The sequence below is a fragment of the Grus americana genome, chromosome 12 (assembly GCF_028858705.1).
Source record: "Grus americana isolate bGruAme1 chromosome 12, bGruAme1.mat, whole genome shotgun sequence".
Classification (NCBI taxonomy): Eukaryota; Metazoa; Chordata; class Aves; order Gruiformes; family Gruidae; genus Grus; species Grus americana.
In genome coordinates this window covers 11,952,754-11,968,945 of record NC_072863.1, presented here as the reverse complement: position 1 = coordinate 11,968,945, position 16,192 = coordinate 11,952,754, and the positions used below count along the sequence as shown (strand labels likewise).

General features: G+C 47.8%; 1 protein-coding gene across 2 annotated transcripts in view; it reads left to right on the top strand.

The window, feature by feature from the left end:
• GABRE (gamma-aminobutyric acid type A receptor subunit epsilon) overlaps positions 1-14,763 on the top strand; it is a 42,371-nt gene extending 27,608 nt beyond the window's left edge. Inside the window, exons 6-9 of one of the 2 annotated variants that reach the window (XM_054839826.1) lie at positions 1,183-1,320; positions 2,814-2,966; positions 7,711-7,910; positions 9,021-14,763. In XM_054839826.1, coding sequence (XP_054695801.1) covers positions 1,183-1,320; positions 2,814-2,966; positions 7,711-7,910; positions 9,021-9,314 — 785 coding nt within the window. In that variant the 3' untranslated portion in view covers positions 9,315-14,763. The remainder of the gene's footprint in view (positions 1-1,182; positions 1,321-2,813; positions 2,967-7,710; positions 7,911-9,020) is intronic. The other variant, XM_054839828.1, reaches the window with a different exon arrangement.
• Positions 14,764-16,192: the final 1,429 nt, after the last annotated feature.

The following is a 16,192-nucleotide window of genomic DNA, read 5'->3' as shown; positions in this document are numbered from 1 at the left end:
ACCTTCTGGTCACTCTGACCTACTAGACAGAATATATCCCTTCAGCTGGCAGACAAATGGCACCCATCTGCCTTGCATGTTCCCCCTTCTCCCACTCTCTGAGGGGACAGCTTGGCTTTCTAGACCTTGGCCCAGAGACAGGCCCACTTTCTGCACCCAAAGCAAGGGAGGGGTACTCAGGCCTCCCCTCTCAGTCCCCACTTGTCCATTCTCATCAGCAGACAGGGCTGCTGACATTGGCACATCTCCACTGGTAATTTTGCAGGGAGCCTTTCTGCACCAAGAGATTCCTGTCCTCATGTGTTGTGTGGAAATCTGATTTAGTCATCTTAGCTTGGGTTTGCCTCTCCCACTTCCCCTGCCACTGAAGAGATGCAGCTCACGTGGCTCTGAGATGCTTCAGAGGGAGGCAGCATGCTGAGGAGATACCATCTCCTCATCTCCCACCATTCCTCATTCTTTGCTAATTAACAGTACATGCCATACATGCTTGATAATTAGAAATGCTTTTAGTTAGCTGCCAAGCTTTTGCTCCTTCCCTCCGAGGAACTCTCTCGTAGGTGTCGAGGTCCCTGCTTCACAGTAGGCTTTTTTCTTTGTCAAGAAAACCAGAGCCAGAAGAAGCTGTGCTCCAGCCTGCAGGAGCCAGGTCTGCTTCTACACGGAGAATACAGCCCTTCTTTTCCATACATAGGTCAGCTCCTAGGGTGAAAGGCACACAGATAGTCAGAGCAGCCACAGCCATGCTGCTTCCCATGTTGGCAGCTTTGTATTCCTGGTGTACTCATGCCTGGAAAGGGAAGGTAGTCATGAGGAGTGGTGAAGGTCCCATGCTGCCCCAGGGAGCTAAAACCCTTAAAGCTTTCAGGCTGGGGGAGTCCTCTTATACCAATCTGAGTCTCATTCCCACCACTGCAGTCCTTAGAAAAGCTCAGTTTCTAGCATTGCTTTTCCTATCTCTAAGATTTGAAGTGGCCCACAAAGAGAGATGCTGTCCCTACTCCCATTGCATGTGGGGATGCCTAAGGGAATCTAAACAAAATGCATCAGAAATACGTGCTTGAAAGCTTCATGTTTACAAAACAGCTAGAGTGAGATGCCAGTACTTTTGCAGTCAGGGTGGTGAATGAGGTGGAGGCACATGATATACTCTTTCATTGATGTCCTTGCCCCTTTTCCCAGATGGCTACCCACGCGAGGAGATTGTCTATCGCTGGAGGCGCTACTCCATTGAGGTCTCTGACCAGCGCACTTGGAGACTCTATCAGTTTGACTTCACGGGGCTGAGGAACACCTCAGAAGTTCTCAGGACTGGGGCAGGTGAGGCAAAGGGAGACAGCCCACAGAAACACCAGTGCGTTGGAGACCTCATGCGAGGCAAAGGAGTCATCAGACAGCTCCACAGCAGCACAGTTAAAGAAATATAAGAATGAAGGGATGGACCTTTGCTAGAGGGAGCAGAAGTGATGGAGATGAAGGGTGAGGGGAAGATGAAGCAGGCATAGGCCAGAACCACTGATATCTGTGAACTGTGGGGTGACAATGTGAATGAAGCTATCCCTAATTGAAGGGTCAGGAGGGAGAGGAGATGGAGTTCAGATCCCCTCTTGCTGCAGTATGTGCATACTATGTGATCCCTGAGTGATGATTGTAATTGGAACAGAGTTGGGGAAATCAGAACCTGCAGGTCTCAGTCTTTCCTTCTGTAAAGTTCTGTGGGGCTGATGAACACCTGAATTACGCTTTAAGAGACAGGAACAAGGCCGCATGTGTGAGGAAACCAGGGAATGGAGGCCCTTCAGCTCCTCCTCCTTATAATAGCTCACATCCCCTTTCCTTCCCACAGACAACTGAGGAAAGCCTCTTTGGGTTCCTGCAGGTGGGGTGAGCTCATATTTTTAAGCCCTCTGAAGCAACAAGTTCAGGTAGTGCTTCTCCCACTCTGCTGTTGCCAACACCAGCAGCCAGCCTCTAACTGGGGTAGAAAGGCAGCACAAACGGAGATAAGAAGTGGTGCAGTGAAAGTGTGTTGAATGCACCAGTGGCTGTCTGACGTTTGTAATTCTCTTTTTTGGTAATTGCTTGCAAGCTCCATCTTAACCCTAGAGGTGTCAGGTAGCTTTCTTCCAATATTCACTAGGACCCTCTGAAAAAGAGGAAGAACCTCAGCTGTAAGTTGCTAAATGAGCAATTAGGATGTACAGCACCACATGCCTTTTCCAGGACCAGAACCAGAGTCTCAATGAAAGTGATTGAAGGACACCTCCTTTGTCACAGCTCAGGTAGTTAGTTGGCAAGCCAGGCCATGTAGCCTGTTACAGCTAAATAGCTTCCATAGAAAAGAAACCCATGCAGCAATCAGCTGAAGATTAATACTCTCTAGTTTCTTCCCTGAAACCTTTCCAGGCAGTGGGCTTTTCAGTGTGCTTGGATACATAGCCAGGCCAGAACAAACGCTGCCTGGTGGCCACATAGCCAGCCAGGCAGATAGCCAGTTGGGCAGCCACAAAGTCAGCTCTTAAATTAGTCACAAAGACATTAAGTCAGACAGCTACAGAGCCAGCCAGGTAGCCACAGAGTTCACTAGCCACAAAACCAGCAAGCCAGCCACAATGCCAGCGAGTCACCAGACCCACTCAGCCAGCCACACAGCTGTCCATGAAGCTAACAATCTGGGCAGCCACAAAACCAGCTGGCCAGGGACTTAAGAAGAAAAACCTCATCAGAAACACTCCAAATTCTGAAACTTTGCTGATTTTTGTGTTTTAAGAAGCCATGTTATGTTTCCAATGTCTCTGTTGCTTCTTTCCTAGGGGAGTACATGGTGATGACAGTTTCTTTTGACCTCAGTAGACGTATGGGTTATTTTGCCATTCAGACCTACATTCCCTGCATCCTGACTGTTGTTCTTTCCTGGGTTTCCTTCTGGATCAAGAGAGACTCTACGCCAGCCAGAACATCTCTGGGTAAGATACAAGTTGTGGCATGTGTGATGCTTGTCGAACTCTGCAAGGCTAGCAGACTGGCAGTGTTGGAGTACAAAATCTCCTAAGCCCTTTGCCATCTTCTGGCATTATTCAGCTTACTGGACGATAGTCCACTCCTACATCTTTCCATTTGTAACACTATCCTCAAGCTAAACTGAATCTCCAGCTGTGCTGGCTTGGACTACTGGATTATTTCAGGATAGCACAACACTTTCATATCTTGATCTGAGACCTGAAAACAGTCTTTTCCAAGTTGACAATGTGGTATTCTCATGTGCCAAAAGGGAGAGGAAAAGGGTGAGCTGTGGCATTGCAATACTGCCAAAGGGCTCCTGTCACACACATGTATTTTGCATTTCCTCATGGCTTTTCAAGGGCTCAGTGTAGGACCAGTGATATGAAGGTTGTAGGGTAATGAGCAAAGTTGCTTGGCTACATTCATAGAGTCCCAAGCTCTGGCAGGATGTGGAAGCCCTGTAGGTACAGCCTTTCTCTGTCAGTCACACCACAGTAGGAGTCCAGGATGTGGCAACAGCTCTGCCTATTGTTTAGATTTTCTCAGCAACCTGCAGGGGCTCTTGGAGGCAGGAAAAAGCTTATGTTGATTCAATCCTGCTCTGATAGGTGCTAGAGAGGTCTTTATGAATTTTTAATGTACTTTGGCTGTACCCGCATTTTGCAGCAAGCTCTGCTTCCCAGTGCTGTCCTTCACATCAGCCCCGATGACTTTCCCTTTAATTGGAGGTAGCGTTCCCAGCCCTGCCTGCAGGCCTCTGTGGGGAGGGAGAGGAGAGGCAGGGCTACTCAGAGCCCATCCATTCTGCCCACCTCTGCCCACCTCCCTATCAAAAGCAATTTCTTTGGTGCCCACGGAGAGAGCAGGAAAAGGAGTGGGGTGTCATTTCCAATGGAGGTGAGGGCACGCCATAGTCCATGGCTGGGAAAGGAATGAACAGCGAGACGCAAAATGTTCTGCACAGCTGCCACCACTATGGTGGCTGTCTCAAAAAACAAAGGCAAGTTTCCCCAGGAGGGAGGCCCCTCTCTGTGAGAAGGGACCTCAGCACATCAAGAGTAATGTATTCTCTCCACAGCCCCTATTGTACTTAATACAAATGATCCACAGTACATTTCAAGCTTGTCAGCCTGCATTAGGGAGATGTAAACTGGACCAGTTCCACTGGCATTTCAAATATATGAGAAGTCACATCACATCTACTAATGCAAATAGAGCAGGAAAAGAAGAAAATCTCTTGCCATGCTCCCACCCAGAGCCATTGGGGTGACCCCAGGAAAGGGTGGCAGGTGGGTTTAGATGGAGAAGGAAGAATGTGTGGAGTTCCTGCTTCTCCTCTACATCCTAAAAAGCAGTGGATGAGATCACGATACCAACTCTTGCAGCTGATCCTTTGTTGGCTCCTGATACTTCATCTCTGGAAACATGTCTGTGAGCATTACTGCTGCTGCAAAATCAGTTCCAAGCCCCATTCAAGTCAAAAGAGATTCCTTATCATTTCCTACCCACTTGCCCTCTACATCAAGGAATGGGTAGATTGTGAAGAGCTGTCTCTGAAGAATAGCCACGAGCAGGTTGAAAGCTTATGGGTAAAAAATAGAGACCAAGGCAACAAAGGGAACCTTGTGGTTTGTGTCTACTCCAGGCCACCCAATCAAGGGGAGCCTATTGATGAAGCCTTCTTACTCCAGCTACAGGAGGCATTGCACTCGCAGGCTCTCGTCCTGTTGGGGCCTTCACCCACCCCGACATCTGCTCGAAAAGTAGCACAGTGAGCTGTAGGCAACCCAGGAGACTCCTGGAGGGCATTGAGGATAGCTTCTTAAGCCAGGTAATAGACAGCCCTACCAGAGGGGATGCAATACTGGACTTGATGGTCACCAACGCAAGTGAGCTAATCAGTGTTGTCAAGATTGGAGACAGCCTGAGCCGCAGTGATTGTGCAGTGGTGGAGTTCACAGTCCTGAGGGATATGGGTCAGACAAAGAGTAAAGTCAGGACCCTGAATTTTAGGAAAGCAAACTTCCAGCTGTTCAAGGAGTTAGTCAATAGGACCCCCTGGAAACTGCCCTCAGGGACAAGGCAGCAGGACAGAGCTGGCAGATCTTTCAGGACGCTTTCCATAGAGCACAAGAGCTCTCAATCCCCAAGTGTAAGAAATCAGGAAAGGAAGGCAAGAGACCAGCATGGATGAGTCAAGACCTGCTAGTGAAACTAAAGGGCAAGAAGAAAATGCACAGGCAGTGGGAGCAGGGACAGGTATCCTGGGAGGAGTATAGGGACGCTGCCTGGTTGCGTAGGGATGGGGAAGGAAGGCCAAGGCGCAGCTGGAGCTGAACTTGGCAAGGGATGCAAAGAATAATAAGAAGGGCTTCTATAGGTATGTCAGCCAGAAAAGAAAGGTCAAAGAAAGTGTACCCCCCCCCCCTCAATGAACACAACTGGCAAACTGGTAACAATGTGAGGAGAAGGCTGAGGTATTCAACAACTTTTTTGCCTCAGTCTTCACTGGCAACTTCTCATTCCACACCTCTCAAGTGGATGGGCTGCAGGACAGTGACTTGTGGTGCAAAGTCCCTTTCACTGTAAGAGAAGATCAGGTTCCTGACCACATAAGGAACCTGAACATACATAAGACCCAAAAAGGTGCGTCCCAGAGTCCTAAGGGAATTGGCTAGTGTAGTTGCCAAGCCACTCTCCATGGTATTTGAAAAGTCATGGCAGTCAGGTGAAGTCCCTGGTAACTGGAAAAAGGGAAACATTGCACCCATTTTTAAAAAGGGTAGAAAGGAGGACCCTGGGAACTAGCAACGGGCCAGCCTCACCTCTGTGCCTGGGAAGATCATGGAACAGATCTCCTGGAAATTATGCTAAGGCACATGGAGGATAGCGAGATGATTCGACACAGCCAGCATGGCTTCACCAAGGGCAAGTTTGCCTCACCAACCTAGTGGCCTGCTATGATAGAATGACTGCATTGGTGGACAAGGAAAGAGCTGCTGATGTCATCTGTCTGGACTCCTCTAAGGCCTTTGACAACATCCTTCTCTGTAAATTGGAGAGATATGGATTTGATGGATGGATGTTTGGTGGATAAGGAATTGGTTGGATTGTCTCATCCAGAGGGTAGTGGTCAATGGCTCAATGTCCAGGTGGATATCAGTGATGAGTGGTGTCCCTCAGGCGTCCATACTGGGACCAGTACTGTTTAATATCTTCATCAATGACATAGTGGGATCGAGTGCACCCTTAACAAATTTGCAGAAGATACCAACCTGAGTGGTGCGGTTGACATGCCTAAGGGACGAGATGTCATTCAGAGAGACTTGGACAAGCTCAGGTGGGCCCATGTGAAACTCATGAGGTTCAACAAGGCCAAGTGCAAGGTCCTGCACATGGGTTGGGGCAACCCCTAGTACCAATACAGGCTGGGGGATGAAGGGATTGAGAGCAGCCCTGTGGAGAGGGACTTGAGGGTACTGAGGGTGAAAAACTGGACATGATCTTTCTGGGCTCTTGCCACCCAGAAAGCCAACTGTATCCTGCTGCATAAAGAAAAGCATGGCCAGCAGGTCAAGGGAGGTGATTCTCCACCTCTACTCCACTCTGGTGAGACCCCACCTAGAGTACTGCATCCAGCTCTTGGGTCCTCAGTACAGGAAAGACATGGAGCTGTTGGAGCGAGTCCAAAGGAGGGCCACAAACATGATCAGAGGGTTGGAGCACCTCTCCTATGAGGACAGGTTGAGAGAATGGGGGTTGCTCAGCCTGGAGAAGAGAAGGCTCTGGGGAGACCTTATTGCAGCCTTTCAATACATAAAGAAGGCTTATAAGAAAGATGGGGACAGACTTTTTAGTAGGGCCAGTTGTGATAGGACAAGGGGTAATGGTTTTAAACTAGAAGAGGGTAGATTCAGACTAGATATAAGGAGGACATTTTTTACAATAAGGGTGGTGAGGCACTGGAACAGATTGCCCAGGGAGGTCATAGATGCCCCATCCCTGGAAACATTCAAGGTCAGGTTGGACTGGACTTTGAGCAAACTGATTTAGTTGAAGATATCCCTGCTTATTGCAGGGGGGCTTTGGGCTAGATGACCTTTAAAGGTCCCTTCCAACCCAAACTACTCCATGATTCTATGATGAGCTTTGCATTGGGCTGAATTCATCCTGGGAGAAAATGCTCAAAGACAAAGGAAGAACAAGAACAGAGGCTTTTGCATTCCAGCTCTGGTTCACATCAGACAGAAATAGCAGTTCTGTGTCATCTGAGACATTGCCATGATTATTGCTGACTCAGCCAGACATCACTGACTGAATCCCAAATCACCCATTGCCTGCCGAAAGCCATCCATCCAATGTTACTGTCTCTTACCATGTCCTTCCTTCGGACTCTCCTCCCATTATCCAAGCAGTTGTTCCTGTGTACAGCCTTCAGCAGAGTCTGAGGTCCCCACTCCTTTCTTTACCAGTTGACATTGATGGCCTGTGTGACACCTGGGTTTTGAACAGCTTTTTTTCTATACAGCATTGTCAGAGGGCACCTCAAGACCAGAGTCTTGCTGAGCAAAGCAAAAATGGGACCAGACAACCAGAGGAACTTCTCTCCCCCAGGAGATGGGAAATGTGGATGTTTTGGGGGCTGGATGCATGTAGAAGACAGAAATGCTTCTATTCATTACTTAAACCAGCCATTTTCTCTCTTAGGTATCACAACTGTGCTAACAATGACCACCCTGAGTACTATCTCCCGCAAGCACCTTCCCCGTGTTTCCTATATCACAGCCATGGACCTCTTTGTCTCTGTATGCTTCATCTTCGTCTTTGCAGCTCTCATGGAGTATGCTACACTCAACTACCTGGTGGGAAACAAGAAACCACTTGAGCACGACAGGAAAGCCAGGCTGGTAGGTCAAAGGAGCCAACAGAGGGGGATGCTGTTAGAACCCCAAGCTATTTAGAAATATCCTCCCTAAGCCTACATTGGAAACTGCTGATGTGGTTTAGTGCCTGACCCATACTGTGTTCATAAGGTCCTGAGAGCACTCTGTGTGCTGGGTCTGAGCACCTGGAAAGTGAGACACAACCAGAAAAAGCAGCTGAGGCTTCCCTAAAATAAGGAGGTCCCTGTCAGAGCCAGGCACCCTATGCTCTTTTCAAAATTGCTAGAGAGCTTATCAGTACAGTTTAGGATGACTCACATGACCAAATGTAAATGTCCACTTTAAGACAGGGTGATCCACACCCAGGTTCTTCCACCTGTACCAGTTTGATCTCTGTGGATTACAGAGGTATCTTAAGTCACAGAGATGCAGAAACCTACTTTCTTTTGTGGTCTGTCCATCAGAAGACCTCCTGAGTGTGGGCTTAGTGAACCCCGAGTGGTCATCATACTCTTGAGATCTGCCCAAGCTCATGGCAGGTACTTCTGACACATCAGCTGAAACAGGCCTCTGAACCGGGACAGAACTGAAACAAAAAAAGACAGATCTCTTCTGCGCCAGCCTCATTTCCCAGCATGAGTAGAAAGCTCTTCCATGAGGCTCCTCTCCTGGGCCAAGAGGTTATGAGTCACACACAGCCTTTCCCCAGCTTTTCTCCAGCAAGTGACAGCAACCAGAAGACATATCTGGACTGTGTGCTGTGTCTTCAGAGACAGCTGAGATGAGGAGAATGAGGGAAGAGGCTAGCACAGCTGAAACCAAACAGGTCTTGTTTCTGCACTATTAGTGGCAGAGATGGAGAATCAGAACAATTAGATCTCTGCTGACTAAGGCTATGCACTAGAGCGCCAGGGAGGAAACTCACAGTCATGGAGGGAGCTGCCAGTCCCCACAGTATGCCAAGGTGGTGATTTACAACCAAGTGCAGAGATAGAGGATGATCAGTCATCCCTCTCCATTGAACTGCATCTATGCTATGAATTGTTCTACTGCCAATTGGATGAGTTTTGGTGTCTAGAACATGTTTTCTTGCCTTTTCCTTCCTTTTAATCCACCTACCCCTCCTCATTACAGCCACCTGCCGGGGCACAGGTGATGCCATCCTTTACCACCATCAACATCAACAACATCATGCACTGGCCCCCAGAGATAGAGGAGGATGAGGATGATGACCCTGGCTCCCCATGCCTGGAAGGAAAAGAATGCGAGAGGTTCTTCTGCTGCATTGAGGACTGTCAGACAGGAATGTGGCGGGAGGGGAGGGTCCGCATTCACATCTCCCGCCTGGACTCCTACTCTCGTGTCTTCTTCCCCACTGCCTTCCTGCTCTTCAACATTGTCTACTGGATTGCCTATCTCTATCTCTAGCTGTTCTTTGTCCTCGGCTGGAATGGACTGGAGATTAGCAAGAAGGGCTTCTCAAGGAGCATAGAGAACAGCATCTCTTCTGTTGTAGTCAGCTGTCAGTCTGAACAATCCAACCTGGTGATTCCCTCTTCTTGCTCTCTCATCTCTTCTGAGAAGAACCAGACAGCTTTTTTTTAGCCCTCTAACATATCTTTTTAGAGAATCTACCCTTCCCAAACAACCCACTCTCCAGCACTATCAGCATTTTACTCCTTGTAAGATTGCCCAAAAACGTCCTATTCCCATCTCAAACATTAGGGATTTTGTCAAAAACAAAAACCTTAATACGTTTCATTTTTTCATCCAATCCTACTCCAAAATTCCATGGGAAGTGATGGTAAATGGAGTTTTCTGCACAGTTATTAAGTCTGCAAAGGAAATAAAGTAGATCTTACAACTTCTGCACCACTTCCACCAGAACAGATTTTGTGGAGTGCTAGAGGCTTGGAAAGGTCAGAAGGAAAGAAGTGTGAAAGAGGGTAGCAGTACAGCTTTCCCACAGGAGCTGGGCTTAGCTAAAATGTTTGGAACCTGCCCAGAAAGCTGACAGTGGCACTGACAAGGATGGAGTAGCTGCAAGCCTCCACCAGCTCCCTGTAGAATATCTATGGAGCATTCCTCATGGATCACTCCACTTGTTGTACCAAGTGGCACCCAAGTGGCACCAAGGCATCCACCCACTGAGGTGTTGCTGATTCTCATCTGATGGTGGTAAAAAGCATTTCACAAGTTTGAAGGGGCCATCTGCCTTACTGGAGCAGACTCTTCAGGGCCCACAGTGACATTCTGCTTTGTGATCAGGACTTTGAGCAGGCTATGCAGCTTAGTTTGGGCATAGTCAAAAGAGGGAGAAAGTGCTTACACTACAAATACCAGAAGCAGTCTCATGAGCCAGTTGTGAGACAGCTTTCTTTGGCCATTCTCATGTGAGCTGGACCATATTGTACCATGCATCGTAGGAGGGCAGTGCTGTCCTTCATAACGACACTTGTTGAAACCATCAGAACTGTGCTTGGTAGTAGGTGCTAACCTGAGAAAGGGGCACTAGAAAAGAGAACACAATCAGCTACCAGTGCTGCACCTACCAGTGGTGGGGGGAGAGCTTTCCTGCAGGTCAAATGTGTTTCCTTAGGTTTTTTTTTAATAATTACATAAAAAAACAGACTTCACTAAAACTGTGATGGCTGCAGAGAAAAAGTTAGGAACAGCTGGGTCACAGGACAGCTAACAGGGGCAGGAGGTTTTACATATTCTTAGAGAGCAATTTGATCTGGTTTAAAGATGGATTTTGACACTGTTAAATCTGATCTGCATAATGAAGTGTCATGTTTAATTCATTCATAAATACAGCCTTACCTTGGTTCCAGAGGAACAGCTAGAGCACCTAATTAAGTATACAATAGTACAACGCTCAGCTAAGTATAACCTAATGGGGTCAGATCAGCATAGCTCTGGAAGGGGAAATTGTGCCTGTCTAACCTGTTACAGTTCTTCTTTTAAAATACCAACTGAGATAAAGGTTACTGAGAAGCATAATTTGCTTAGCTATTCCAACAGCTTTTGAAAGGACAGAAAGAAATTATGGCAGGTGGTTCTAACTGAGGAAATTGATTTAGCAAAAGAATTATTAAGGAGGTTCTAATTAGAGGAAATTAGCTGAGGAGAGGGGAAAAAAAGAATTGTTAAGGAGGCTCTAATTAGAGGAAATTAATGTTTTAGAGAGAAAGACACAGAGAAGCAGAAGTCTAAGAAAAGAATCAAAACAAGTTCCAGACAAGGAGTGCTGCTGGGTGACAGTGCCAACTCCTAGCCAAGCGGGTTGATGTTCTGCTCCTAATAGCACTATTAGATGTAGCAACAGAAAAACTTCCTGTGACTCAACTGTACACCAACAGGGAGCTGGATTAAACAGGGTGCCGTGATCTCTGTGGGGAGCCAAAAGGAAAGAGCATCTGAGATTACAACTGGCTCACATGACAGAGTCTGAGTGAAGCATGTCTTCACATGTCAGAAGGCAGATGCTAGTGTGTGCGTGGGAGGGGGCACCCTAGTGGCAAACCAGGGCCCGTGCCAAATACGCTCATTAACAGTATAGTGGCATAAAAGGTTTGCGGGCAATGTAGGCTGCAGAGAACACAGGCAGCAAAATGTGGAAGGGGAGCATCTGAGAAAGGGATGGTGGAAGGGAATATTTAACATCCATGTGCAATAAACATCTGCAATTCATTGCAGCTTCAAAGCACGTGGGAGCCTTGATGAACACAGACAATCGTCATGGGCACTGGAGTACAGGCTTCAGCCCAGAGAGCAGTAGCTTGTTGAAATTAGACCTTTTACAGAATCAGCCAGGAGAGAAGCAGGGTGTACAAGAGACCTAAGAGGATGACAAGGACTTGGGCAAAGTAGACTTGAAAGATTGTAAGATTTCACCAAAAAAAGAAAGCCAACACTTACCTAGGTAATTTAACCAATGATGGAGAATTTGACAGAGGAAAATAGCCCAGCGTGGGCTGGAGCACAAGGAAGCTGATTACTAAGGCTGAGGAAGGAGGAGGGAGGGGGCTTTTTGGCTTAGGGAAATCTGTGCCCATCATAAATAGCTCAATAAATAAAGGCACGCATGAATTCAATCATGTTTTTAAGTTTCTACAGTATCTTAAAAAGAGAAAGCAAAGAAAAGACAGAAAGAAAAATCCACCTTTTTTTGGAATTACTTTGCAAAGCTCCAGTTTCCTGAAAAAAGGTTTCCCTGCTATCAGCAGGGAATCCAAGGCACAGAGACATCTAGTAGCTGTGTGTGGCCCTGCTCAGCAAGGCAGTGGGAGCAGAGCCCCACTGGTTCCCTCCTAGACCTGCATAAACCACCCGCCCTTCCCTGCATGCTGTAGTTTCTACCATCATGCTGGAGTGGGTTATGGTCCCACAGTGTCTTTCAGCCCAAGACAGCTGTTGCCTTTTCACTAGTGTCTGACTAGCTCACTCCAGGGGACACAGCCTGAAATCATGGGGCTGAGCCATGCCACACTGAGCAGGAGGGACAGAGACACCTGGGCGGCTGCGAGATGCCTGGGTGGCTGAGCTGCCTCTTCCTCTCACATAGGTTTTGACTTTCTTCCCTGCCCAGAAACTTGGTGGAAGAGCCGCGTATTCCCGGACTCACAGGTGAGTTGGCACTGGGCTTCCCGCACCTTCTCCCTCCCCTTCCCAGAGATGAGTGTTACCTTCCTGCCCCTGGCACCTACAGAGGACCTGTGTCAGCCAGCTACTACATGACAAGTTTCCTTGCTCGTGGCTCGAGAGCACCTGATGCTGGCTATCATGGCTGATCCTGTAGCAGAACACACATCCCAAGTTAGTGAACTTTGCTGTGAATGTGGTCAGTTCCACCTCTTGCTGGACAATTATCTCTATAACTTCCAAGATAAAGTGGACAATGAACTCATCTGCCATATCTGCCTTTAGGCTCTGCTCCAACCTATGGACGCCCCTTGTGGACGTATGTACTGTTTCAAATGCCTTGAAAACTTCATGCAGGAGTATAAATTTGTCCTGTGGATCGGAAAAAGCTCTTCCAGTAGTGCCACAAATCCAGCCTTGTAGTACAAAACCTGTTGGATAAGCTGATTGTCTTCTGTCCTTTCAAGTCAGAGCGTCAGCAGACAATGCAGCGGTGTGAACTAGAAGCTCATCTGCAGAACAGGTGTCCTGGTTTCAAGAAATACAAATATGAACTACAATGGAAAAAGAGTCCCTTTTTCCAGAGGGAAGGAACATCCCCCTGTCAAGGTGAAGACAAACACACCCAAGGATCCAAAGGTACAGAGTGGAAGATTGTCACTTGTGGCAGAAGGCACTGAAGCTGCTGCGGAATGGTTAATCCAGCTTTTGAGGAGACTCCTCTGAGAGTCAGTCTTATGGCTGAAACAAACAATTGAAATTCACTGAGAAGACCCGAAGGAAGAGCTGAGGATGAGGATAGCTGAGGGTAAAGACACCCCGCTAGGAAACACTGTTGTTCAGGAAGTCTTGCAGGATTCTGTCATTGCTGCAGATGGAAGAATAGCACCTGGGTACCATGTTCTTGAGGTAAATGGTGTCAACATCAGCAGTGTGACTCACTGCCAAGCTGCCTCTTTCCTGCACCACCCAGGGATGAGTGTTGGGGCCAGTTCTGTTTAAAATTGTTATCAATGATCTGGACAAGGGGATTGAGTGTACCCTCAGTAAATTTGCAGATGACACCAAATTGTGTGGGAGTGTTGATCTGCTTGAGGGTAGGAAGGCTCTGCAGAGGGATCTGGACAGGCTGGCTCGATGGGCCAAGACCAACTGGATGAGGTTCAACAAGGCTCAGTGCTGGGTCCTGCACTTGAGTCACAACAACCCCAGGCAACGCTACAGGCTTGGGGCAAAGTGGCTGGAAAGCTGCCTGGCGGAGAAGGACCTGGGGATGGTGGTCAACGGCCGGCTGAACATGAGCCTGCAGTGTGCCCAGGTGTCCAAGGCGGCCAACAGCATCCTGGCTTCTATCAGGAATCATGTGGCCAGCAGGACTAGGGAAGTGATTGTCCCCCTGTACTCGGCAATGGTGAGGCCGTACCTTGAATACTATGTTCAGTTTTGGGCCCCTCACTACAAGAAAGACCTTGAGGTGCTGGAGTGTGTCCAAAGAAGGGCAATGCAGCTGATGAAGGGTCTAGAGCACAAGTCTTATGAGGAGTGGCTGAGGGAACTGGGGTTGTTTAGCCTGGAGAAGAGGAGGCTGAGGTGAGACCTTATCACTCTCTACAACTACCTGAAAGGAGGCCGTAGCCAGGTGGGTGTTGGTCTCTTCTCCCAAGTATCAAGCGACAGGACAAGAGGAAATGGCCTCCAGTTGTGCCAGGGGAGGTTTAGATTGGATATTAGGAAAAATTTCTTCACCAAAAGAGTGGTCAGGCATTGGAACAGGCTGCCCAGGGAAGCTGTTGAGTCACCATCCCTGGAGGTATTTAAAAGACGGGTAGATATGGTGCTTAGGGACATGGCTTTGTGGTGGACTTGGCAGCACTAGGTTAACAGTTGGACTTGATGATCTTAGGAGTCTTTTCCACCTTATATGATTCTATGATCTAACATTTGGCTAATGATGGGGACTGGAAACAATGATCTCAGCACTTATGGCTTCTGTTTGGAAGATGAAAGGAAGTCAGGAAAAAGATTGATTTCTCATTTCTCTGTCTCCCAATTCCTATCCTTTCCCTTCAAATTATGCCATGTAATGGACCATTTTTAGACTGTATGCTCTTCAAGATAGGGAGTCTTGTGTGTTTGTATAAGGACTAGCACACTAGGGCTTGATCCTTAACTGAGATTTCTGGATGCTACTTATTATAGATAATAAAAACCAGTATGGACTACCTGTCTTCAACACCACTGTCTAGCCACATTTCGTAAGAAGGTAAAAAATTGTCCCCCATCCCTTCCTGATGGGATTACTGGAGCTGGTTAATATTTTTATTTCCCCAGAGAAAAATACCGTGTTGGAAAGTGGGGGAAAATGTTGGTCTGATATTTTTGGGGGTGTGTGGAAGATTTTTCTTTTTTTTTTTTTTTTTAAGAAAGAAGTTGCTTCAAAGCAACACTGCTCAGAAGCAGTCTCTACCATTTAAAATAATTGTTTCTAATGCAAGAGAAACCCTTGCTTGGTCCCCTCAGTCTGTTGCCATTGTAAAGAAAATACTGGTGTTTGTTTCCTCAAGTATTTTTGAGGGGGTGGCATTTATATTTGGTGGACTTTATTTTGGCCTTTCTGCTTCCCATTGTAATGTTGGTGACTTTTGGGGCAATCATAATCAAAAGAATAACCCCAGCTCTGAAGAAGGCATCCCCCAAAAACCACACAGCCTCCTGTCCCTGCACCACACGGAGGAGCGAAGGCCAGCAGTGCCTGTGTGGCTGCCAAATCCAGCCCTAGGCCCACACAGCCACGTATGTGAATATTTTCCCAACACACTATGGCGCGTGTCACAGACCAGCGCCTGGCCAGGGGCAGCTTCTCCCGTGCACAGGCCACAGCAGCGCCCCCCCCCCCGCCACCCCCCCAGTTGCTGTGGAAAGCATTAGGCCAGTGCTTGAACTATAAAATCATCGTATTTCTAACGCGATTTCTTTTCCCCCCATTCTTTCCCCACTTTTAAGTGCCAACAGGAGGCATCGTTATTTTTACTTGAAGCACAGCCAGGGAGAGCACTGGTTTCTGAGGAAGGACGGGGTGCCCGTGTACCCTGGGGCTGAGGGCCCACCAGCTCAGGGAGGAGGTCCCACAGGCACAGTGCGCTCCAGCCAGCCCAGGAGGGAACACCTCCCACTCTCTCCGGCACACATTACGTGCCTTCAAGCTTTGACCGTTCTCAAAATGTTAAAAACATGAGGTGGTGAAGGAGACGGGGCAGAGGGGAGAAGAGAAAGTTGTATTAAGTTGTTACTTTTTATATTCCCAAAATACCTTCATTATAATTTGTCTTCCTCTCAATGCCTCAGATTTATAGGCTTTGGGAAGATTGAATTTAAGGAGAAGGAGCGTGGCCAAAAATGTATCAAGCTGTGCGCCGCAGGGCAAGAGAGGAGACATAAACATCAACGTGGTTGGGATGGGAGCTGCCACCCCAGGCCTGTGTCAGGCCTGCTACACCCCACCAATTTGTTATCATTGTCTCTTCTTGGAGAACGGCAGTAATCGCCCAACAGCACAGCACAACTTCTGACAGCCCGTTAGGAGCAGGAGGTAGCTGCTGTGAAGTGCTGGGGTATAACACAACTAGGCTCCCAGTGTTCCCATCAGACTGGGTGAGGAAACC